Below are 26014 nucleotides of genomic sequence, written 5' to 3' on the forward strand. Positions count from 1 at the left end.
GAAAGTAATATGTATTTCATCATTTTTGGTTTATTCATCTACTGATAGATGAGCAAAGGTAAGATAAACAACTGATATTTAATTACTGACAGAAGTATGACATAGTTTGCCTTTATATGTTTGTTAAGTGATATTATCAATATTTTGAAATTTTTCCATTTCTCTCCACATATTTGTTCCCCATGTATTCTACAACAGAGTTTCAGAAAGCCTCACAAGTAATCGAGAAAGCTTAGGAAACTGATGGATGGAAGGAGGCATGGAAGTGATTGAATTTAATTTCTTGCTTTAAATGTTTCATGAACAGGACACATAATATTTTGATTTGCCAAGTTTAATGAGGTACTTTTAAGAAATGAGTCACTGGTCTCCCATCTCTCAATTACATTGTCCCCATAATACTTAACACAAATCTGATTTATGATTCAAGATGAGTTAAAAAATACTTGATAAAATTAAAATATTTGATAAAATACTGAATTAATTAGGAAAAATCTGAATACATGTACATATTTCAATTTTACAACTGCATTTAGACAAAGTTTTATCCACAGCTAGGATACACCACCTTTCCTTCCCGACAAGTTGTTCGAAATGTATGACGTGGTGTCACTGGACGATAACCACGTTGACACATAAATTCAATATTATCTTCTGTTTTAGAGTAAAGTTTTGTATCGTCTTTCCATCTTAACTGTATGCGATGTTTTCTCATTGTTTCTTCTGAAATTACACATGCTTCTAAAGTTAAAGAAAATAAACATGAACCTTTGATTAATATGCAAATATTTTCTACAGAATTTCAGGGTTTCAAGAACTTTGGTTCAAAAATTCTTCCTCAAACCTTTTCCAAACCAACACACTGAAAACGTGTAACATAGGTATCATCATATTAACAAAATTAATGTTATAAGAATGAGATACTTTGCTAGTTTAATCATTAAATGTTATAACGAAAGATCCATAATGTCAGTTGTCATATGAAGACCTTTCATAAAGGAGCCATTGTTGCTTGAACATGAAATTTTCTAACTTTATTTCTATATACAGATATTAATACTTGGTGGCCAAGCATGCAACAGAATGGTTGTTATTTAATCCATAAAACCTCTGCTATAAAGAGTTAAACATCATGCTGAGTATAAAAATTATTCCAGGATTCAAGAGACGTTTAAAGCATTTACCTAAGCATTTTGGTGGTTCTGACCACTCTCCACTCTGACACACTACGTTTCTGTTTCCCCGAAGTTCATAGTAGGACTGACACCGGTACTCAACAATCATTCCTGGAGGATATACTGATTGCAGGAGTGAGGTAATGTCTCCGTTGTCTATTGGTGGAGGAGGCCCACATTTTCCTTGAGGGTCTAAAAAATAATGGCGTTTGCTTTATTCCAAGAACACCACAACAGTTTTAAAAGAGTAAAATAAAAATGCAGGCAAATATGTCATAGCAAAACATATGATTTCTGAACAGAAATGATTTATAGAAGGGATTTTAATTACTTAATCAAAAATACACATTTTAAGACCTTATTTTACCACCATGAAAGCACATATAGTACTTTAACAAATATGTCTGCTTTACAATGAACTGATGCTCAAACATGTTTTATTTCAGAATATATGCTGGATAGATGGATAGACAAGATAAAAAAAAAATTACCCTTTTATACAACATGTTGCAGTGTCTGTGAAAGGAAATTTTGCCTTCCATTTCTGGACAGGATGAGGTAAAAATATTTGTGCTTATAGCATCTGCTAAGGATTCCTTCTGCCAAATAAAGGTCCTGACCATATTATGGAAACCAACACAGGAGACTGTGAAATAAGGAGTAAGTCAATCTGCTTAGGGACATTGGGATTCAAAGAATTACAATGATGAGAGTCCTTGGGGTTGTCATTTTGCCTTCTATGAATCCTGAATAGGTCCCTGAGACTGCAACCCAGAAATAATACAAGTTCAGAAAGATAAAAAGTCTCATGAAGCAGTTGATCTCTTCAAGAAAAGGCCCAGAAAATAGTAGCCTAGCAAGACACAGTTTTCACAATACTGACTTAGTCTAGAAATACACCTTCTGTGTACCAGGACCCAGAGATGCCACAGAGACTAAGCCAGATCTCTGTCTAAGTGTCTCCCACAGAAGTATGGGTGAGAGTGGACTGCTACAGGGGCAGGAGCTCTGGGTGCAGTAGACCTGGATATGGCATAAGCCTTCTTGGAGGAGGTGGCAATTAACTCCACCATGGAGCCGCCAGAAATTACAGAGGACTGTGGAAACACTCTCAGAGGGCACAAACAAAACCTTGTGCCCAAAAGGACCCAGGAGAAAGAAGCACAGATCCCACAAGAGACTGACCCAGACTTGTCTGTCAGTGTCCAGGAGTCTTCAGTAGCGGCATGGGCTGGTGGTGGCCTGCTGCAGGTTTGGGGGCGCTGAGTGCAGCAGTGCACGCATAAGACCTTTTGAAGGAGGTCGCCATTATCTTCCTTATCTCCACCATATGTGGCCACAGGTCAGAAAGAGCGAGGGAACATGGCCCCACCCATCAACAGAAAATTGGACTAAAGATTTACTGAGCATGGCCTTCCATCAGACCAAGACCCAGTTTCCCCCTAAGTCAGTCACTCCCAATAGGAAGCTTCAATAAGCCTCTTGTCCTTATCCATCAGAGGGCAGGCAGAATGAAAACCACAGCCACGGAAAACTAAGCAATCTGATCACATTGACCACAGCCTTGTATAACTCTGTGAATCACTGGACATGCTGTATAGGGCCACTCAAGACAGACAGGTCATGGTGGAGAGTTCTGACAAAAAGTGGTCCACAGGAGAAGGGAATGGCATATCACTTCAGTATTTTTGCCTCGAGAACCCCATGAACAGTATGAAAAAGCAAAAATATGGGATACTGAAAGATGAACTCCCCAGGTCAGTAGGTGCCCAATATGCTACTGGAGATCAGTGGAGAAATAATTCCTTAAAGAATGAAGAGATGGAGGAAAAGCAAAAACAACATCCAATTGTGGGTGTCACTGGTGATGCAAGTAAATCTGATGCTGTAAAGAGCAATATTGAATCATAACCTGGAATGTTAGGTCCCTGAATCAAGGCAAATTGGAAGTGGTCAAACAGGAGATGGCAGAGTGGTCATCGGCATTTAAAAATCAGCAAACTAAAATGGACTGGAATGTGTGAATTTGACACAGATGACCAGTATATCTACTACTGTGAGCAAGAATCCATAATTAGAAATGGAGTAGCCATGACAGTCAACAAAACAGTCTGAAATGCAATGCTTGGATGCAATCTCAAAAGACAGAATGATTGCTGTTCATTTCCAAGCCAAACCATTGACAAGCAGAGTAATCCAGATCTATGCCCTGAACAGTAATGCTGAAGAACTGGAAGTGGAATGGTTTTCTGAAGACATACAAGGACTTCTAGAACTGACATGCAAAAAGATGTCCTTTTCATTAGAGGGGACTGGAATGCGAAAGTGGGAAGTCAAGAGCTACCGGGAGTAACAGGCAAATTAGGCGTTAGAGTACAAAATGAGGCAGGGCAAAGGGTAACAGAGTTTTGCCAGGAGAACACACTGCTCATAAGAAACACCCTCTTCCAGCACACAAGTAAAAACTCTACACATAGACATCACCAGATTGTCAATACCAATTCAGTTTGATTATATTCTTTGCAACCAAAGAAGAATCTCTCTACAGTCAGCATAAACACAACTGGGAACTGACTGTGGCTCAGTCATGAACTCCTTGTTGCCAAATTCATACTTAAATTGAAGAAAGATATGAAAACCACTAGACCATTCAGGCATGACCTAAATCAAATCCCTTAGGATTAGAGTGGAAATGGCAAGTAGATTCAAGTGATTAGATCTGATAATACAGAAGGCCTGATCAATATGGACAGTGGTTCCTGACTTTGTACAGGAGGAAGGGATCAAAACCATCCCCAATAAAAATAAATGCAAAAAGGCAAAATGGTTGCCTCAGGAGGCCTTAGAAATAGCTGAGAAAAGAAGAGACACTAAAGGCAAAAGGGAAAAGGAAAGATAAAACCATTTGAATGCAGAGTTCCAAAGAATAGCAAGAAGAGATAAGAAAGCCTTCCTTAGTGATCAGTGCAAAGAAATAGAGGAAAACAATAGAATGGGAAAGACTAGAGATCTCTTCAAGAAAATTAGAGACACCAAGGACATTTCATGAAATGATGGGCACTATAAAGGACAAAAATTTTATGGACCTAACAGAAGTAGGAGATATTAAGAAGAGGTGGCAAGAATACACAGAACTATACAGAAAAGATCTTCATGGCCCAGATAACCACGAAGCTGTGATCAATCAACTGGAGCCAGACATCCTAGAATAGAAAGTCAAGTAGGCCTTAGGAAGCATCACTGCAAACAAAGCTAGTGGAGGTGATGTATTCCAGTTGAATTATTTCAAATCCTAATAGATGATGCTCTTTAAGTGCTGCACTCAATATGCCAGCAAATTCAGCAGTGACCATAGGTCTGAAAAATATCAGTTTTCATTCCAATCCAAAGTATGTTCCAACTACCATACAATTGCATTCATCTAACACACTAGTCAAGTAATGCTCAAACTTCTCCAAGCTAGGCTTCAACAGCATGTGACCCATGAAATCCCTGATGTTCAAGTTGGATTTAGTAAAGGCAGAGGAACCAGAGATCAAATTGCCAACATCTGATAGATCATTAAAAAAGCAAGAGAGTTCCCCCAAAAATATCCACTTCTGCTTTCTTGACTACACCAAAGCCTTTGACTGTGTGGATCACAACAAACTGTGGAAATTAAATAGATGGTAACACCTGACCTGCCTCCTGAGAAATCTGCATGCAGGTCAAGAAGCCACAGTTAGAATCAGACATGGAAGAACAAACTGGTTCCAAATCAGGAAAGGAATACAGCAAGGCTGTATAGTGTCAACTGCTTACTTAACTTATATGCAGAGTACATCGTGCAAAATTCCAAGCTGCATGAAACGCAAGCTGGAATCAATATTGTCAGGAGAAATATCAAGAACCTCAGATATGCAGATGACACCACCCTTATGGCAGAAAGTGAAGAAGAACTAAAGAGTCTGCTGATGAAAGTGAAAGAGGAGGTGAAAAAGTTAGCCTAAATGTCAACATTCAGAGAACTAAGGTCATGGCATCTGGTCCCATCACTTCATAGCAAATAGGTGGGGAAACAATGGAAACAGTGTCTGACTTTATTTCTGGGGCTCCAAAATCACTACAGATGCTGACTGCAGTCATTAAATTAAAAGACACTTGCTCCTTGGAAAAAAGTTATGACTTACCTAGACAGCATATTAAAAAGCAGAGACATTACTTTGCCAACAAAATTACATACAGTGAAAGTTATGATTTTTCTAGTCATCATGTATGGATGTGAGAGTTGGACTATAAAGAAAGCTGAGCGCCAAAGAATTGATGCTTTTGAACTGTGGTGTTGAAGAAGACTCTTGAGAGTCCCTTGGAATGCAAGGAGATCCAACCAGTCAATCCTAAAGGAAATAAGTCCTGAATATTCATTGTAAGGACTGATGATGAAGCTGAAGCTCCAATACTTTGGCCACCGGGTGAAAAGAACGGACTCTTTGGAGAAAACTCTGATGCTGGCAAAGATTGAAGGTGGAAGGTTATGGGGAAAATAGAGAATGAGATGGTAGGATGGCATCACCGATTTGATGGACATGAGTTTGGTTAAACTCTGGGAGTTGGTGATGGACAGGGAAGCCTGGTGTGCTGCAGTCCATGGGGTTGCAAAGAGTCAGACATGACTGAGCAACTGAACTGGGCTGATTTAGTCTAGAAACACATGATGGCAGAAACCTATGGCCAATTCTTTCCTTGCCTTGATCTACAGGGTCCAAGTAAGCAGCCCACATTTCCACCCACATAATGAGTGAAGAAGAAACCTCGGCCCTTTCTCCTGGTGTCAGAGGAGGCCAGGTGGGAACTTTGGACTTGCATCCTACATGGCAGCAATGGAGGCCTGATTAATGAAGGAGTCCAATAACATCCTTAGTCACAAGATATAAAAGCTCAAGTGTCTGATAACAGTTGAAAATCATTTGTGAGGCCAAAGACCAGGTAAACCTCAAAAGAGAAAAAACAATCAACAGAAGACAACACTAAGATCACACAGATATTGAAATTATTGGATACTGGTTTCCAGTCCAATTGATAAAACTAGAAAATAGATTATTAGAAAACCACATCATTTAAACAATATATTGCAGATGGCAGAAGGATGAATAAGCTTGAAGATAAACTAACTTTGAAAACAGACTGAAAAGAAAATGGACATAGCTTCAAGGACCTGTGGGAAGATAGCAAAGAACTGTTGAACATGAAGTTGAAAATAAAGAGTAAGAGATAGAGAAATAATGGCTGACTTCCCTGTGTCACCATTTTTTGATGGCCTAAATGGAAAGGTAATCCAAAAGAATGGGTATATGTGTATATGTGTAGCTGATTCACTTTGATGTACAGTGAAACTAGCACTATATTGTAGAGGAAACACACTCCAAGATTAGTTTTTAAAAATAATGGCTGATAATTTCTCAAATAGGGCATGTGACTTAGCGACTAACCAAAAACAACAACTACATATTAAAACTGCTCCGTGGATTCCAAATGGGATGGAGCCAAAAAACTTAATGTCAAGATACATCATGGTCAGTTCCTGTTGTGTTGTTCAGTCACTCAATTGTTTCTGACCCTTTGCAACCCCATGGATTGTAGTAGACAGGAAGCCAGGCTTCCTTGTCCTTCATTAACTCTGGGAGTTTGCTCAAAGTCATGTCCATTCTGTTGATCATGCCATCCAACCATCTCATCCTCAGATGTCCTTTCTCCTCCTGTCCTTAAACTTTTCCAACATCAGAGTCTTTTCCACATTCTCATCAAGTGGCCAAAATACTGGAGCTTCAGCTTCAACATCAGTCCTTCCAATGAATATTGAGGACTGATTTCTTTTAGGATTGCCTGGCTTGCTCTCCTTGAAGTCTAAGGGACTCTCAAGAGTCTTCTCCAGAACAACAGTTCAAAATATCACTTCTTTGGTACTCAGCCTTCTTTGTGGTCAAACATTCACATCCATATATGACTGCTTGAAAAACGATAACTTTGACAATATGAACCTCTGTTGGTAAAGTGATGTCTCTGCTTCTTAACATGCTGTCAATGTTTTCATAGCTTTTCTTCCAAAGAGCAAGTGTATTTTAATTTCATGGCTGCAGTCACCGTCCACAGTGATTGTAAAGCTGAAAAGAACAAAGTCTCTCACTGTTTCCATTTTTCCCCATTTTTGACATGCAGTGGTGGAACCCAATACCATGATCATCGTTTTTTTTTTTTTTTTTTTTTTTTCACAGCTTAATAATTATTTATTCATCAACAGAAAAAAGGATAAACAAAATATGGTATATACATACAGTGGAATATTATTTAGCTGTAAAAAGGAAGGCTACTCCAATACATGCTACAACACAGATGAACTTTAAAAACATTATGCCAAGTGAAATAGATCAGCCACAAAAAGGGAAAATACGTGATTCCACTTACACAAAGTACCTTGCTGGAATAGCAAATTCATAGAAACAATGTATCCATAGAATAAAGGTTTTCAGGGGCTGGGGCAAGAGGAATGGAGTTATTGTTTAATGGGTACAGATTTTCTCTTTGGGATGATGGGAAAGTTCTGTAAATGGATAGTGGTGATGGTCACCCATTTTATAAATGTACTTAATGACTGAGTTGTACATCTTAATGGCTAAGATATATACAAGATGTATATATATTTTATCACAGTAAAAGATTGTGGTGCTCACTTTGGCAGCACACATATGAATAATAAAATTGGTACATACAGAGAAGATTAGCAGGATAACATGAAATTAATGAAGCATTCCCAATCTTTATAAAAGTGAATCATTATGCTATACACCTAAAACTAATATAATATTGTAAATCAACTGTACTTCAATTTTTTTTTTTTCCCCCCAGAGGTGAAATTGCAAGTTATTTTTTTTTTTTTTTTAGTTTTTTTTTTTTTTATTATTATTATTATTTTTTTCCAGTGGGTTTTGTCATACATTGATATGAATCAGCCATGGATTTACATGTATTCCCAATCCCGATCCCCCCTCCCACCTCCCTCTCCACCCGATTCCTCCGGGTCTTCCCAGTGCACCAGGCCGGAGCACTTGTCTCGTGCATCCCTCCTGGGCTGGTGATCTGTTTCACCATAGATAGTATACATGCTGTTCTTTTGAAATATCCCACCCTCACATTCTCCCACAAAGTTCAAAAGTCTGTTCTGTATTTCTGTGTCTCTTTTTCTCTTCTGCATATAGGGTTATCGTTATCACCTTTCTAAATTCCATATATATGTGAAAGTATGCTGTAATGTTCTTTATCTTTCTGGCTTACTTCACTCTGTATAATGGGCTCCATGTTGTTTTAAGCTAGCTTTTTCAATCTCCTCTTTCACCATTATCAAGAGACTCTTTAGTTCCTCTTTGCTTTCTGCCATTAGTGTGATGTCATCTGTGTATCTGAGTTTATTGGTATTTTTCCTGGCAATCTTGATTTCAGCTTGTGCTTCTTCCAGCCTGTTATTTTGTATGATGTTAAGCTAGCAGGGTGACAATATACAGTCTTGGTATAGTCCTTTCCCAATTTTGAACAAGTCTGTTGTTCCATTGTGGTTCTAACTGTTGCTTCTTGACCAGCATACAGGTTTCTCAGGACGCAGTTAAGATGGTCAAGTATTCCCATCTCTGTAAGAATTTTCCACAGTTTGTTGTGATCCACACAGTCAAAGATTTTAGTATAGTCAATGAAGCAGAGTGTTTCTGCAATTCTTTTGCTTTTTCTATGATCCAACAGATGTTGTCAATTTAATCTCTAGTTCTGCCATCTTTCTAAATTTAGCTTGGTCATCTTGAAGTTCTTAGTTCACATGTTGTTGAAGTTTAGTTTGAAGGACTTTGAGTATTACCTTGCTAGCATGTGAAATGAGCCCAGTTGTGTTGTGGTAGTATGAACATTCTTTGGCATTGCCCTTCTAGAGACTGGGATAAAAACTGACCTTTTCCAGTCCTATAGCCACTGATGAGCTTTCCAAATTTGCTGGCATATTAAGTGCAGTGCTTTCACAGCATCATCTTTTAGGATTTAAAATACCTGAGCTGGAATCCCATCACCTCCACTAGCTTTGTTTGAAGCGATGTCCACTTGACTTCACACTCCAGGATTTCTGGCCCCAGGTGAGTGATCACACCATCGTGGTTATCTGGGTCATTAAGTCTTTTTCTGTACAGTTCTTCTGTATATTCTTGCCACCTCTTCTTAATATCTTCTGATTCTCTTAGAGCCATACCATTTCTGTTCTTTACTCTGCCCATCATTACATGAAATGTTCACTTGCTATCTCTAATTTCTTGCAGACATCTCTAGTCTTCCCCATTTTATTGCTTTCCTCAATTTTTTTTTTTTTTTGCATTGCTCATTTAACAAGGCTTTCTTATCTCTCCTTGCTATTCTTTGGAATTCTGCATTCAGATGGGTACATTTTCCCTTTTGTCCTTTCCGTTTTGCTTCTCTCCTTTTCTCACCTCTTTGTAAGGCCTTCTCAGAAAGCCATTTTACATTGTTGCATTTCTGCTTCTTGGGGATGGTTTTGATCACTGCCTCCTGTACAAAGTTACAAACCTCCATCCATTATTCTTCAGGCACTCTCTCAGATCTAATCCCTTGAATCTTTTTATCCCTTCCACTATATAATCATAAAGGACCTGAATGGCCTAGTGGTTTTCCCTGCTTTCTTCAACTCAAGTCTGAATTTCACAATAAGGACCTCATGACCTGAGCCACAGTCAGCTTCCAGTTTTGGTTTTGCCAACTGAATAGAGCTTCTCTATCTTTGACTGCAAAGAATATAGTCATTCTGATTTTGGTACTGACCATCTCATGATGTCCATGTGTAAAATTGTCTCTTGTGTTTGAAGACGGTGTTTGTTATGACCCATGTCTTCTCTCATCAAAACTCTTTTAGCCTTTCCCCTGCTTCATTTTGTACTCCAAGGCTAAACTTGCGTGTTACTCCAGGTATCTCTTGATTCCTACGATTGCATTCCAGTCCCCTATATGAAGGGGAGATTTTTTTATTGTTGTTTTGATGTTTTAATCTAGAATGTAATGCAAGCCTTCATAGAACCGGTCAACTTCATATACTTTGACATTAGTGGGTGGGGCATAGACTTGGATTACTGTGATTTTAAGTGACTTGTCTTTCTAGTACTGCATTTCAGACTTGTTTTTGGCTGTGAGGGCTACTCCATTTCTCCTAAGGAATTCTTGCCCATAGTAGTAGATATAATGGTCATCTGAATTAAATTCACCCATTCCTGTCCATTTCAAACAATATTCTCACATGTATGTGGAGAGAAGGTAACCCTCCTACACTGTTAGCTGATACAGCCACTATGGAGAACAGTGTTTATGCTCCTTTGAAAACTAAAAATAGAGCTAACATAAAACCGTGCAATCTTACCCTTGGGCATGGATGTGGTGAAAAACTTGATCTAAGAGGAAACACATGCCCTAATGTTCATTGCAGCACTGTTTACAATAGCTATGATATGGAATCAACCTAAATGTCCAACAGCAGGGAAATGGATCAAGAAGACGTGGTCCATGTATGCAATGAAATACTACTCATCCATTAAAAGAATGAAATAATGTCATTTGCAAAAATATGGAAGGACCTTAGAGAGTGTTATACTGAGTGAAGTTAGTCAAACAGAGAAGGAGAAAACTTATAAGATATCCCCATATGTGGAATCTTAAAAGAAATTTTGCAAACAAATTTATTTATGGAACAGAAACAGACTCACAGACTCAGAGAAGGAATTTATGGTTGCCAGGGGAATGATGGGAGAAGAGATAGTTAGGGAATTTGGGTGGACATGAACACACTGCTACTTTTAAAGCTGAGGACCAATAAGGACCTACTGTATAGCACAGGGAGCTCTGTGGAGTGTAATGTGGCAGATTTGATAAGGAAGTGTGAGGAAGAATGGTCACATGCATATGTGTGGCTGAGTCCCTTCTCTGTGTACCTGAAGTTAGCACAACAGTGTTAATCGACTATACCCCAATACTAAATATAAAGTTTAAAAAATTCATCATAATCAAATTCCTGAAACTTACAGAAAAAATCTCATAAGCAGTTTGATAGATGTGCATACTTACTTGTGAAAAACATGCATATGTGTTTTGAAAAAAGGATTCAAGCATCGTTGGAAATTTCATCAATGACCAGAGAGCCAGGAAGAAATGAGAACATTTTTCCAAAGCTGTATGAAAATAATTGTCAACTTCAAATCCTATGTCTTGTAAACTATCCTTTTGAAGTAAAGGGAAAAAGAAAGAATTTCCCTTACAAAGCAAAACTGAGAGAATTTGTCTCCAGCAGAACTAAACTTAAGAACTTTTCAAAAGAAAGCAAAATAGAAAAAGAATTGAGATTTTAGAATGGAGATTTTTTAAAAAAAAATAAGGGTAAAAATAATGAGTATGATTTCCCTGTTGATATCATTATAGTTGTGCAAAATTGTCTTTTGATATGGTACTCAATGTATACAGAGGGAATACTAGAGACATTTATGTTAAAAATGTGGGGAGAACCAATAAATCTAAATGGAAGTAAGCATTCCACATTTCATCTGAGGTGGTAAAATGTCAGCAACAGTAGGGAGTGATAAACTACCAATGTGTATCTTATACCTAGAGAGACTAAGAAAACCATGCAAAGACATATACTCAAAAACAATGCAGATCACAGTTAAATTATTTTATAATGTTCAAAAATCCACAAGGAAGGCAACAAAAGAAAAATGGTGAGAAATGTAGGAAACACACACAAAACAAATAAGAAAATGGCAGAATGTCCTTAATAGTTAATAAGTCACTCTAAATATAAATGGTCCTAAATACATCAATTAAAAACCTGAAAATGTCAGGGTAGATCCTTAAACAAGACTCACCTGTATGTTGTCTTTAAAAAAATCACTTCAAACATGAAAACATGTTCAAGTAGAGATGGCAAAAATTACACACCAAGCAAAAGTTAACTTGAGAACTAGAAGTGGATAATGTACTTGGTTTGGATTCCCATCCTGTCTGATCTCTAAACACTGAAGTGTCCCAGGACCAAGTTTCAGACTATTTTTATGTGTACACTAATTTCCTGAATGAGTTCAGCTAGTTATTGTTCAGTCACCAAGTCGTGTCTAACACTTTGCGACCCCAGGGACTGCTCATGCCAGGTTTCCGGGTCCCTGACCTCTCCCAGAGTTTGGCTGAATCACTGACGTCACCCAAACATCTCATCCTCTGTCACCCACTTCTCTGTCTGCCTTCAACCTTTCCTAGTTTCAGGGTCTTTTTCAACGAATCAGCTGTTCACATCAAGCTTAGCTTGGAGGATTTTGAACATAAGCTTACTAGCATGGGAAAGTGGAAGTGGAAGTGAAACTGAAGTTGCTCAGTCGTGTCTGACTCTTTGCGACTCCAAGGACTGTAGCCTACTAGGCTTCTCCATCCATGGGATTTTCCAGGCAAGAGTACTGGAGTGGGTCACCATTTCCTTCTCCAGGAGATCTTCCCAACCCAGGGATTGAACCCGGGTCTCCCGCATTGTAGGCAGACGCTTTACCGTCCGAGCCACCAGGGAAGTCCAAAAAACGCTGCACTTGCCTGGTGATCTGAACATTTTTAGTACTGCCCTTCTTGGGAATTGGAATGAGGATTGACCACTCCTGTGACCACTGCTGGGTTTTCCAAATTTGCTGACATTAATGTTGTAGAACTTTTGTAGCATCATCCTGTAGGACTTTAAATAGCTCTGCTGGAACTCAGCTAGTAACCTACCTTTAAGTATCATCCATAGGTACAGCTGCCCACATCTATGTCAGATTTTGTGATCAGGCCCCAGCTGCTTATTCCATGTCTCAAAGTGGAATTTCTTGGGCTGTTAAATGTAATTATGGTATCTTTTACACACTTATTCTTCACAAAACAACTGACTATCTTAATGTTTAAGACAGGAAATGTCCCATGATTCCAACTGCTCAAATCTGGTCAACACTGTCATACAATAAACATGTTAGAGTACATATTCAGACCACAAAAGAACTGAATTTTCAACACCATTTTTTTTTTGCAAGTAAAAATGATATCAGAAAAGCTACTTCACCCTAATTTTGTATCAATATATTTTGTTCTTAATATATTCTCTAATTGGGTGGACAGGGTGAGTAAGATACTCTACCTTTGCACTGAGGTGGTTTTGTCCAAGTTCCATTTAAACATACGACATCTGTCTCCCCAAAGAGGTCATAATTCCCGATGCATTCATAACGTGCCTTCTCACCACTTTGATATCTAGACTTCTGATTTTGTATAACAGCGTTTTCCACTTGAGGTGGATTCACACAGGAAACATCTGAATAGAAAGGTAAAAAAGAATCTCTAATATAATGATTATCAAGAACAGCAAGGAGGAAATAGAATGTCAAATATATTCCATGGTCGTTTCGATTCAACAGTTAATCTGTCATGAAAGACTGCTAATTGACATCCATTTATATGTAAGGTTAAGGGAAAGAAAATAAAGCAGTATTGTTCAGCATGAATTAAACTTCTGTATCTTAAATCTCTCCCCTATACTTCACTAGAAAAGTGATACACAATTTTTAGGCCACTGAAAAAAAGTTTTCCTGGAAATCTCTTTTTGAGGTTAGTAAAATAAAATTATAAAGTATATAAATTCTAAATTAATTTATACACCATAAGGAAAACATAATAAAAATATCATTTGACATCAAGATTTGGTTTACATTCATCTCGTTTATGAGATATAACTTTATGGCCTTTCAGAAAATAAACACAGTAGGTTCTTCTTTAGAGACTTGATCAAGAATTAACACACTTTGAAGAATACTATAGTTGCAGGGAGAAGATGATTAATTAAAGATCTGAACAGAAGATCTAGAAAAAATATAGAAAAATAAAGTGCAAATTTACAAAACTATAATGATATTTTGGGGCAAATGCTAAGGACACCACGGTCAATGATGTTCATTCCTCAGTGTGATTCAGGGGATGCAGAGGCTGTAACCACAAGAGGGTGTAGCCATGGGGCCTAAACCAAAATATACACAGAATTCCTTGGGAATCATCAAAACATTGTCAGAGTTTAAGCCCAAGAGGTTTAGATTCAACAAGTCTGAGTGAGCCTGTGAATCTGCCTGCACATCTAACAGTTTACAGAATGTGCTGAGAATGCTCTGCCGGGACTCTGCTTTGAGAACTATTGGGCTACAACACCAAACGTGGGAACTCAAGTCCATGCCTCTTTATGTTCAGGCACAAACTGTTTTTGACCTGGCCTAAAAGTAATCTATGTCCATTTAATGATAGTGGAGGCAATTTTCTACATCATATTACTTCAGATATATAAATTTTAAAATTTTACCAAAGTACCTCTGCATGCTGGCCTTCCTATCCATTTGCTCTTCACACACTGTATAGTATTAGATCCATCCAACTGATAATATGGTAGACACTTAAAAGCCACTTGTTCTCCTGACCTATAGAAATCCTTCTCCTGATCTATGAGTACAGCATCATCAAAGGTGGGCAAGTTAACACAATTTGTGCCTGAAAGAAGAAAGAATATGCATTTGTTTAGATTCATAGCGACCACTGATTATATTCCAGAAAATAAATTGCTACATATCAAACCAATGAATATTGTACAGCATTTCTCTTATACCTTGAGACAAATGTCAGAAATCTTGATTTAGTCACATTGACCGTCTCTATATTATCAAAAATGCAACATGGGATGGTGACATTCCAAGAGGTAGAGCTGCATACTTCTCAAATTTAAATTCTCTTCTCTTATGACAGCCCACCTAAAATATGAATATTTCTATTTTTGCTTTTATCAAAATATGTTACCTTGAAATATGTTAAATGTCTTATAAATTTTCATATTACAAAGAAATGATTGACAAATTAACAGGAAATTGAGTAGTCATAAAAGCAGAATTCAGCCATGGTACAGGAACAGAGACCAGAAATCTGTGATGTCTATCAGAGGATGTTCAAACTGCACCCAAGATGATGTGAAACAGAAATCTGAGTTAGTGTTATCAAATTGTTAACCTCGATTGGATCACAGAAAAAGCAAGGGAATTCCAGAAAAAACATCTACTTCTTCTTCATTGCCTATGCTAAAGTCCTTGATTGTATGGATCACAACAAACTGTGGAAAATTCTTGAAGAGATAGAAAACCAGACCACCTTACCCGCCTCCTGAGAAAACTCTATGCAGGTGAAGAAGTAACAGTTAGATCTGTACATGGACAATTGACTGGCTCAAAATTGGAAAAAGAGTACTTTAAGGGTGTATATTGTTATCCTGCTTACTTAACTTATATGCAGAGTACATCATGCAAAATGTCTGCCTGGATGAAGCTCAAGCTGGCATCACAATTGCCAGGAGAATTACCAATAACCTCAACTATGCCTCAGATGACACCACCTTAATGGCAGAAAGTAAAGGGGAACTAAAGGGCCTCTTGGTGACTGTGAAAGAGATTGAAAATGCTGGCTTAGAACTCAGCATTCAAGAAATGAAGATCATGGCATCTGGTTCCATCACTGCATGGCAAAATGATGTGGAAAAAATGGAAACAGTGACAGACTTAATTTTCTTGGGATCTAAAATCACTGCAGATTGTGACTGCAGCCATGAAATTAAAAGACGCTTGCTCCTTGGAAGCAAAGTTATGACAAATCTCGAGAGCGTATTAAAAAGCAGAGCCATCACTTTGCTGACAAAGGTCCACTTAGTCAAAGCTATGAGTTTTCCAGTAGTCATGTATGAATTTGAGAGTTGGATAATAAAGAAGCCTGAGTGCGAAAGAATTGATACTTTCGAACTGTGGTGCTGGAGAAAACTCTTGAGAGTCCCTTGCACTGCAAGATCAAACCAGTCAATCCTAAAAGAAATCGATCCTGAATATTCATTGGAAGGATTGATGCTGAAGCTGAAGCTCCAATACTTTGGTCACCTGATGAATGTGAAAGTAAAAGTGAGTGAAGTCTCTCAGTCGTGTCCAACTCTTTGGGACCCCATGGACTGTAGCTTACCAGGCTCCTCCATCCATGGGATTCTCCAGGCATGAGTACTGGAGTGGGTTGCCATTTCCTTCTCCAAGAGATCTTCCCCACCCAGGGATCGAACCCAGGTCTCCCACATTGTAAGCTGATGCTTTACCATCTTAGCCAGCAGGGAACTCATCTGATAAAAAGAGCCAACTCATCGGAAAAGACCCTGATGCTGGGAAAGATTGAGGGTAGGAGGAGAAGGTGACAGCCAAGGATGACATGGTTGAATGGCATCACCAATTCAATGGACGTGAGTTTAAGCAAACTCCAGGAGACAGTGAAGGACAGGGACACCTGGCTTGCTACAGTCCATGGGGTCGCAAAGAGTCAGAAATGACTGAATGAGTGAACTGCAACAACAAATCAAACTTTTATTATTTCTAGCATTATTAATTCTCTACCAGAATTCAGAACTTTCCCTAGATACCTTGTTAAATTCTAGAATTACTGCTTAGTTTCATATTTGTGCCATTTATGCTTTGAATTAGAAGATATTTGTCAGCTTTAGAATAAAAGGATTATCACTATACTTATGCAATCTTGTGGACGAGACCATTTCCCTCCTAAACATCTCATAGATGCAGGTCCATCAGTTCCAAACCCTTCATCACAGTCGTAAGTAACTTCTTCTCCATATTGGTAGCTGTCTTTCTTGTGAGATACAACACCATTCAGAATATAAGGTGGATGTCCACAAGGGAGTCCTGGGAAGAAATGAAAGAATAATTTCATGTTTTGCTAACTTTGAAATTTAATTTGATGTACTGGTCAACATATTTGGTAATTTTACTTGAAAATAATAAATGATTATACAGGAATTTCATGACATGGGAGGAAAGTGCACAAATTTTTCCTGAAATCACCATTCTGGCGTGTGTCCACTTGAGCAAGAACTTGAAACTGAAATTACCAATATATAAAAGAAACCATCAGTGCTCTCTAAACAATCATGAAAATAAAAGAAAAACACATTGAGACTCCACACATCATCTTAGGAAAAGTAGTATATATTGTAAGAAATTAAAACAGACATTTTAGGGAAGACATAGGACATATTTTTGAAACTTGAATAGATAAGAATATAAATAGGTTTACTAATATGAATAGTTAGGTTTAATTTTATTGCACATCCAGTGTTAATACAAAATAATTGCCAGATTGAAAAGTGATTCTATATAGAAGAAACAAAATTGTTAATAACAAAAAAGTTCACTTTTATGTCCAATTTGATTTAACATATAAATATACACATTTTATTTTAATATATAAATTACCTATAAATATATAACTTACTTGATATATTTAGAAATCTAAAGGGTCGAGTCTCATGGCTTTGATGACAATTGCTTAGTTGAATGAATGGTACTGAAAATAGACTTTGGTTTGCCCAGTGTCCTCACCTACACAGTAAGGGGGAGAGCTCCACTTTCCCATATGGCATATTATCACATCATTTGCAGGTATCTCGAAGCCTTCTTCACAAGTATAACTTAACTTTGTGCCGTGTGCATACAGCCTTTGTTCATGTATTTCTCTTCTTTCTTCTGCAGAGCTAGATGATTTAATGGTTCCATGGTCTATTTGAGGTGGTTGAGAACATCCAATTTTTTCTATATGAAGTACAGGGGTCAAAGAGTAAAGTACAAATATAATCTTTAAATTAAAAATATTAATCTAATCAAATATTACTTTGGATTTTAAAGTAAGAATTAAACAAAAGAATACTCAGAACAAGTTAAAGGATTTTAAAACTGACAAATATTTGAAACTTGCAAGCTATTTGTCTCCATAAACACTATGCCACTACCACTTGTTCAATATGCCCCTTCATCCTTTTTTAAATGAATTTCTTATTGAAATGTTGGATGTATAACAGTACGCTAGCTTCAACTGTAGTACAAAATGATTTTACTTTTACATGCATTATAAAATGACTACCAGCATGTCTAGAAACAATCTGTCCCTAACAAATTTACTACAATATTATTGACCATATTCTGTATGCTGTATAATACATCCCCCTGGCTTCTTTATTACATGTTTGTACTTCCAAATCCCTTGTATCTACCTTGCCAACCCCTCCTCCTTTCTTGCAACAACTCATTAAATTTTTGTATCCATATGAGCCTGTTTTCCTTTGATTTTGTTTTATTTTTAGGTCCATAAATAAGTGAAATCATATGGCATTTGTCTATTTCTATCTTACCTACTTCACTTAGAATAATACATCCTAGACACATCCATGTTGTTGCAAATGGAAATGTTTCATATTTTATGGCTTGGTTATAGTTCATATTGCATGTATATATATATAAAATATCTTCTTTATCTACCTATCAGTGGACTTTTTAGGTTGCTTCCAAATCCTGGTAATTGTGTGTAATGCTGCAATGAACATTGGAGTGCATATATCTTTTTAGATTGGTGTTTTGGTTCCTTTGAATAAATACCCAGTAGTGGAGTTGCTGGATCATACAGAAGTTCTATTTTTAATTTTTAAAGGAAACTCTATCTTCTTTTCCATAGCAACTCTGCCAGTTTACAATCCCACCAACAGTGCACAAATATTCCCTTTTCTTCACATCTTTGACAACATTTGATGTTGCCCTTTTCATGATGATGACAGGTGTGAAGGGACATCACACTATGGCTGCAATATGTTTTTCCTGGATACAGTAGTCTTGGCTGCAAGTTTTTTTCTTTTCACCACTTTGTGTATGTTGTGCCAGTCCCTTGTGACCAAAAAGAGATTCTTCAGAAGCTGCTGATACTTGTAAGAGTCTCCTTGTAGGTAACTACTGCCTTTTCTTTGAAGGAGAACAGGGTGATAGACGATGAGATGTTTGGCTGGCATCACCAATTCAATGGACATGAATGTGGGCAAAGTCTGAGAGATGTTGAGAGACAGGGAAGCCTGGCCTGTTCTAGTCCATGGGGTCACAAAGTGTTGTACATGACTTGGCAACAGAACAACTATTTTAAAATTAATTATTTTAATTGGAGGCTAACTACAATATTGTGTTTTTTTGCCATACATTCACATGAATCAGCCATGGGTGTACATGTGTCCTCCATCCCGAACCCCACTCCCACCTCCCTCCCCATCCCATCCCTCTGGGTTGTCCCAGTGCACCAGCTTTGAGTGCACTGTTTCATGCATCAAACTTGGACTGATGATCTATTTCACATATGGTAATATGCATGTTTCAATGCAATTCTCTCAAATCATCACAACCTCGCCTTCCCCCACAGAGTCCAAAAGTCTGTTCTTTATATCTGTGTCTCTTTTGCTGTCTCGCCTGTAATGTCATCATGACCATCTTTCTAAATTCCATATATATGTGTTAATATACTGTATTGGTGTTTTTCTTTCTGACTTACATCACTGTATAACAGGCTCATCCACCTCATTAACCGATTCAAATGTGTTCTTTTTACTACCTGGCTAATATTCCTTTGTGTACATGTACCACAGCTTTCTTGTCCATTTTTTCTGCCAGTGGGCATCTAGGTTGCTTCCATGTCCTAGCTATTGTAAACAGTGCTACAATGAACATTGCAGTACATGTGTCTCTTTCAATTCTGGTTTCCTCAGTGTGTATGCCTAGCAGTGGGATTGCTGGGTCATATGGCAGGTCTATTTTCAGTTTTTTAAGGAATCCTCACACTGTTCTACATAGTGGCTGTACTAGTTCGCATTTCCACCAACAGTGTAAGAGGGTTCGCTTTTCTCCTCACCCTCTTCAGCATTTATTTTTTGTAAACTTTCAATAGCAGTCATTTTGACCAGCATGAGATGGTACCTCATTGTGGTTTTGATTTGCAACTCTCTGATAATGAATGATGTTGAGCATTTTTTCATGTGCTTGTTAGCCATCTGAATCATTTCTTTGGACAAATGTCTGTTTAGTTTTTGGCCCATTTTTTAATTGGGTCATTTATTTTTCTGGTACTGAGCTGCATGAGTTGTCTCCATATTTTTGAGATTAGTTCTTTGTCAATTGCTTCATTTGCTGTTATTTGCTCCTACTCTGAAGGCTGTCTCTTCATTTTAATACAGCTTCCTTCAGTGCACAAAAGCTTTTAAGTGTAATTAGGTCCCATTTGTTTATTTTTGTTTTTATTTCCACTACTCTGGAAGGTGGGTCATAGAGAATCTGCTGTGATTTATGTCAGAGAGTGTTTTGCGTATGTTTTCCTCTAGGAGTTTTATAGTTTCTGTTCTTACATTTAGATCTTTAATCCATTTTGAGTTTATTTTTGTGTATGGTGTTAGAAAGTGTTCTAGTTTCATTCTTTTATAGGTTGTTGACCAGTTTTCCCAGGACCACTTGTTAAAGAGATTGTCTTTTCTCCATTGTATACTTTTGTCTCCTTTGTCAAAGATAAGGTGTCCATAGGTGTGTGGATTTATCTCTGGGCTTTCTATTTTGTTTCATTGATCTATATTTCTGTCTTTGTGCCAGTACCATACTATCTTGATGACTGTAGCTTTGTAGTATAGTCTGAAGTCAGTTATGCTGATCCCTCCAGTTCCATTCTTCTTTCTCAAGACTGCTTTGGTTATTCGATGTTCTTTTGTATTTCCATACAAATTGTGAAATTATTTGTTCTAGTTCTGTGAAAAATGCCATTGGAGCTTGATAGGGATAGCACTGAATCTATAAATTGCTTTGGATAGTGTACTCATTTTCACTATGCTGATTTTTCCAATCCATGAACACGGTATTTCTCCATCAATTTGTATCATCTTTAATATCTTTCATCAATGTTTCATAGCTTTCTATATTTAAGGATTTTGTTTCTTTAGGTAGACTTACTCCTAAGTATTTTATTCTTTTCATCACAATGGTGAATGTGATCATTTCTTTAATTTCTCCTTCTGTTTTCTCAATGTTAATGCTTGGGAATGCAAGGGATATCTGTGTATTAATTTTAGATCCTGCAACTTTACTATATTCATTTGTTAGCCCCAGTAATTTTCTGATGGTGTCTTTAGGGTTTTCTATCTAGAGAATCATGTCATCTGCAAACAGTAAGAGCTTTACTTCTTTTCCAATCTGGATTCCTTTTATTTCCTTTTCTTCTGTGATTGATGGTCGCTAAAACTTTCCAAACTATGTTGAATAGTAGTGTTGAGAGACAGCATACTTGTCTTGTTCCTGATCTTAGGGGGAATGCTTTTAATTTTTTGCCATTGAGGATAAAGTTTGCTGTGGGTTTATCATATGTGGCTTTTATTATGTTGAGGTATGTTCCTTCTATGCCTGCTTTCTGGGGAGTTTTTTTGTTTGTTTGTTTAATCATAAATGGATGTTGAATTTTGTAAAAGGCTTTGCATATATTGAGATAATCATATGGTTTTTATCTTTTAATTCTTAATGTGGTGTATCACATTGATTGATTTGCAAATATTGAAGAATCCTTGCATCCCTGGGATAAAGCCCACTTGGTCATGATGTATGATCTTTTTAATATGTTGCTGGATTCTGTTTGCTAGAATTTTGTTGAAGAATTTAGCATCTATGTTCATCAGTGAAATTGGCCTGTAGTTTTCTTTTTCTGTGTCACCATTGTCTGGTTTTAAAATTAGGGTGATGGTGACCTCATAGAATGAATTTGGGAGTTTATCTTTCTCTGCACTTTTCTGGAAGAATTTGAGTAGAATAGGTGTTAGGTCTTCTCTAAATTTTTGGTAGAATTCACCTGTGAAGTCATTAGGTCCTTGGATTTTGTTTGTTGAAAGATTTTTTATTCCATTTTTTATTTCCATACTTGTGATGGGTCTGTTAAGACTTTCTATTTCTTCCTGGTTCAGTTTTGAAAGGTTATACTTTTCTAAAAATTCATCCATTTCTTTCAGGTTTTCCATTTCATTGGCATATAGTTGCTAATAGTAGTCTCTTATTATCATTTGCATTTCTGTGTTGTCTGTTGTGATCTCTCCATTTTCATTTCTAATTTTGTTGATTTGATTCTTCTCCCTTTTTTCTTTCTCCTTGATGAGTCTGGATAATGGTTTCTCTGTTTTATTTATTGTCTCAAAGAACCAGCTTTTAGTTTTGCTGATTTTTGCTCTAGTCTCCTTTGTTTCTTTTTCATTTATTCCTGCCCTAATTTTTATGATTTCTTTCCTTCTATTAACACTGGGGTTCTTCATTTCCTCTTTCTTCAGTTGCTTTAGGTGTGAAGTTAGGTTATTTATGTAACTTTTCTCCTCTTTCTTGAGGTGAGTTGTAACGCTATGAACCTTCACCTTAGCACTGCTTTTAATGAATCCCAGAGGTTTTGGTTGCTGTGTTTTCATTTTCATTTGTTTCTGTGCATATTTTGATTTCCTTGTTGATTTATTCAATGATTTGTTGGTTATTCATAAGCATGTTATTTAGCTTCCATACGTTGGTATTTTTAATAGTTTTTGTCCTGCAGTTGACATCTAATCTTAGTGCATTGTGATCAGAAAAGATTCTTGAAATGATTTCAGATTTTTTGAATTTACTAATGCTAGTTTCTGGATCAGGATGTGATCTGTCCTGGAGAATGTTCCATCTGCACTTGAGAAAAAGGTGAAATTCATTATTTTGTGGTGAAATGTCCAGTAGATATTGATTAGGTCTAACTGTTCCATTGTATCATTTAAAGTTTGTGTTTCCTTGATAATTTTCTGTTTAGTTGATCTAATCATAGGTGTGAGTGGGGTATTAAAGTCCCCCACTCTTACTGTGTTACTGTTAATATCCCCTTTCATACTTGTTAGCGTTTGCCTTAGGTATTGAGGTGCTCCCATGTTGGGTGCATATATATTTACAATTGTGATATCTTCTTCTTGGATTGATCCTTTAATCATTATGAAAGTGTCTTTCATTGTCTTTTTTCACACCCTTTATTTCAAAGTCTATTTTACCAGATATTAGTATTGCTCCTCTTGCTTCCTTTTGGTCTCCATTTGCAAGAAGTACCTTTTCCAGCACTTCACTTTCAGTTTGTATGTGTCCCTTGGTTTGAGGTGGGACTCCTGTAGACAGCATATATAGGGGTCCTGTTTTTCTATCTATTCAGCCACTCTTTGTTTTTTGGTTGGGGCATTCAACCTATTTACATTTAAGGTAATTGTTGATAAGTATGACCCCATTGCAATTTACTTTGGGACAACAACATTTTTAATTTTTTCCATTAAATGATAATGTGTCCTGGTATTGACCTCTTCAGGTTCATCTCTTTTGGGGACTATTTGATTTCAAGACCTGAATGTCTGTTTCCTTCCCCAGGTTAGAAAAGTTTAGCTATTATTTCTTCAAATAAGTCTCTGTCTCTCTCTATTTTAGATCCCTATAATGAGAAAAGTACTGCACTTGATGTTTTCCCAGATGTCTGTTAACCTATACTCTTTTTTTAAATCCGTTTTCCTTTTTCCTGTGCTATTAGGGAAGTCTCCACTACCCTGTCTTCCAGATCTGTGATCCATTCTTCTGAATCCTCTAATCTACTGTTGATTTTATGTAGAATATTTTTCATTTCAGCTGTTGTATCCTTCAGCACTGTTTAGTTCGTCTTTATATTTTCTTATTCTTAAAATTCTGTTTCCATCCATTCTTCTCTAGAGTCCATTGAACATCTTTATGGTCATTATCTTGCATGCTTTATTGGGTAGATGGTTTATCTTAACTTTGTTTAGCGACTTTTCTGAGATTTTGTCTGGTTTCTTTGTTTGGAATGTATTTCTCTGTCTCATGATTTTACCTAACTCTGTGTTTATTTCTAAGAATTAGATATATTCCTGATCTTAGAGAAGTGGTCTTACGAAGAACTCTATGGGGCCCAGCAGAACGCTCCCTCTGTAGGATCTGGGCAGCAGATCTAGATGCTATGGGCTGCCCTTCTGCTATATCAATGCAAACCACTCTGGGTGCACTGGTAGGAAAGGATCCCATCTCCTCCCCTGTTGGCTGCCAGCCCCTTCCTCATGTGGTGGCTACCAGCCCACTCATAGGCAGGATGAAGTGTTGATGAACCTGGCTTCAGGCCCTAAGCATACTTGGGCTGATGTCACACCCAAGAGCAGGGTGAGATGCAAGTGTGGCAGCTGTGGAGGCCAGCAGAGTCTGGGGCTGGTGCTGTCATGCTGGTGAGTTGTTAAGCCTCTGGTGCTCGTAAGCCATGTATGTGTGTGTTAGGGAGAACTCTAAAGTGGCACTTGTCTCTCACGATGGCTGGCACCAGCATCTATGATCCCAGTTGTCTCCTATCCCTCTAGGAGTTTCACAAAGATAAGCAAATTAGTCTAACCCAAGCCTCTCTCCCATTGATGCCTCTTCACTGGGGCACAGAGCACGTGAGATTTCTGTGTGCCTTTAAAGAGCAGCAGCTCTGTTTCCTACGGCTCTCTGGCTTTCTTGTGCACAAGTTACACTGGACTTCTAAGTCAGAATTTCTGGGGCTTATCCTTCAGGACCATGACTCCCAGGCTGGGCAGCCCTTCATTCTTGTCCTTTTGATCATTAGGAAAAAAATTTGCATAAACATAAATTTTATCTGTTATTTACTCAGTAGCCCAAAGAGTTTGTCTTTGTTTCACATCAGAGATGAAAGAGTGTTCATCAACTCATAAACTGAAACTGTGATTTACTGTTTCAAGATAAATTGGAAGAGATAGAGAGGACTTCATCTTGCTGATCCACGCAAAGCCTGTGTGCATGCTTAGTCACTCAGTCATGTCCAACTCTTTGCGACCCCATGGCCTCTAGCCCAACAGCTTCCTCTGTCCAAGGAATTTCCCAGGCAACAACACTGGAGTCAGTTGCCATTCCCTCCTCCAGGGGATCTTCCCCATCCAGGGGTCGAAACTGTATCTCATGCCTCTCCTGCATTGCAGGAGGATACTTTACCACTGAACCATCATGAAATGATACAAAGATTAGAGGAGTGTTAATCTTGTTTAAAGAATGTTTTAAAGAAACCTATGCACTACTTACCAGTGCAATGTGGGATTGACTGCCATCTCCCATCCTTGCACACAATGTCTTCTGCATCTTGAATTAAATAATTTTCTTTACATAGAATTGATATTTTTTCTCCATCCTGATATTTCACTGTAGTTGACATATCTCGAGCATTGGGAATCTGAGGTGGAGGTGGGCATTGCTGTATTTGTGCTTCAGAAAATATTAAAATTAGATTTCTTGATTATAAAGCATAAGTTCAAACATTAAAGGAAATTTTTCAATAAACAGAAAGTTGCAATATATAGCACAAATGATCAAATAATATGATACTCTATAATTATACTCTTCAGCTTCTTTAGCACTTTAATATATCACATTTGGTTCACAGTCTCGTGGTCTTTCTTGTAGTTTCTTCCTTTTATTCTTCCTGTGGTCAATCTTTCATGATTTATGTAAGACTGATTTCAATTTCGTATCTTCAGAATGTTACAAGTGAATTGCTCACTCAATTATAGGCACTGAGGAAAAACTGATATCAGGGTCTTTTTTTTTTTTTTTTTTTTTTTTTAACAGATATCCATGATCAGATATATTGTAATTGGACTGAAGCCCTCACAGAATTTTCTGCCACTGAGAGTTGATTATCCAGAGATGAAACTACATTTAGTTAATGATCAGTTAATTTGATGCTGATTCTTGAACAAGGTTAGATATGTTCACTGGTACAGTTCACTAGCTTGCCTGCACTGTTAAGGTTATATACATTGATGAATG

At 37.4% G+C, this 26014-nt stretch overlaps 1 protein-coding gene across 1 annotated transcript in view; it reads right to left on the minus strand.

Annotated features, from left to right (window-relative positions):
• Positions 1-544: 544 nt before the first annotated feature.
• The window catches only part of LOC133069537 (complement factor H-like), a 45533-nt gene continuing 20063 nt past the window's right edge, over positions 545-26014 (minus strand). Inside the window, exons 9-15 of the mRNA XM_061161172.1 lie at positions 25271-25450; positions 17699-17908; positions 16829-17002; positions 14604-14780; positions 13390-13563; positions 1185-1367; positions 545-741 (exon numbers count right to left, since the gene is read on the minus strand). Coding sequence (XP_061017155.1) covers positions 545-741; positions 1185-1367; positions 13390-13563; positions 14604-14780; positions 16829-17002; positions 17699-17908; positions 25271-25450 — 1295 coding nt within the window. The remainder of the gene's footprint in view (positions 742-1184; positions 1368-13389; positions 13564-14603; positions 14781-16828; positions 17003-17698; positions 17909-25270; positions 25451-26014) is intronic.

The sequence above is a fragment of the Dama dama genome, chromosome 14, assembly GCF_033118175.1.
Source record: "Dama dama isolate Ldn47 chromosome 14, ASM3311817v1, whole genome shotgun sequence".
NCBI lineage: Eukaryota > Metazoa > Chordata > Mammalia > Artiodactyla > Cervidae > Dama > Dama dama.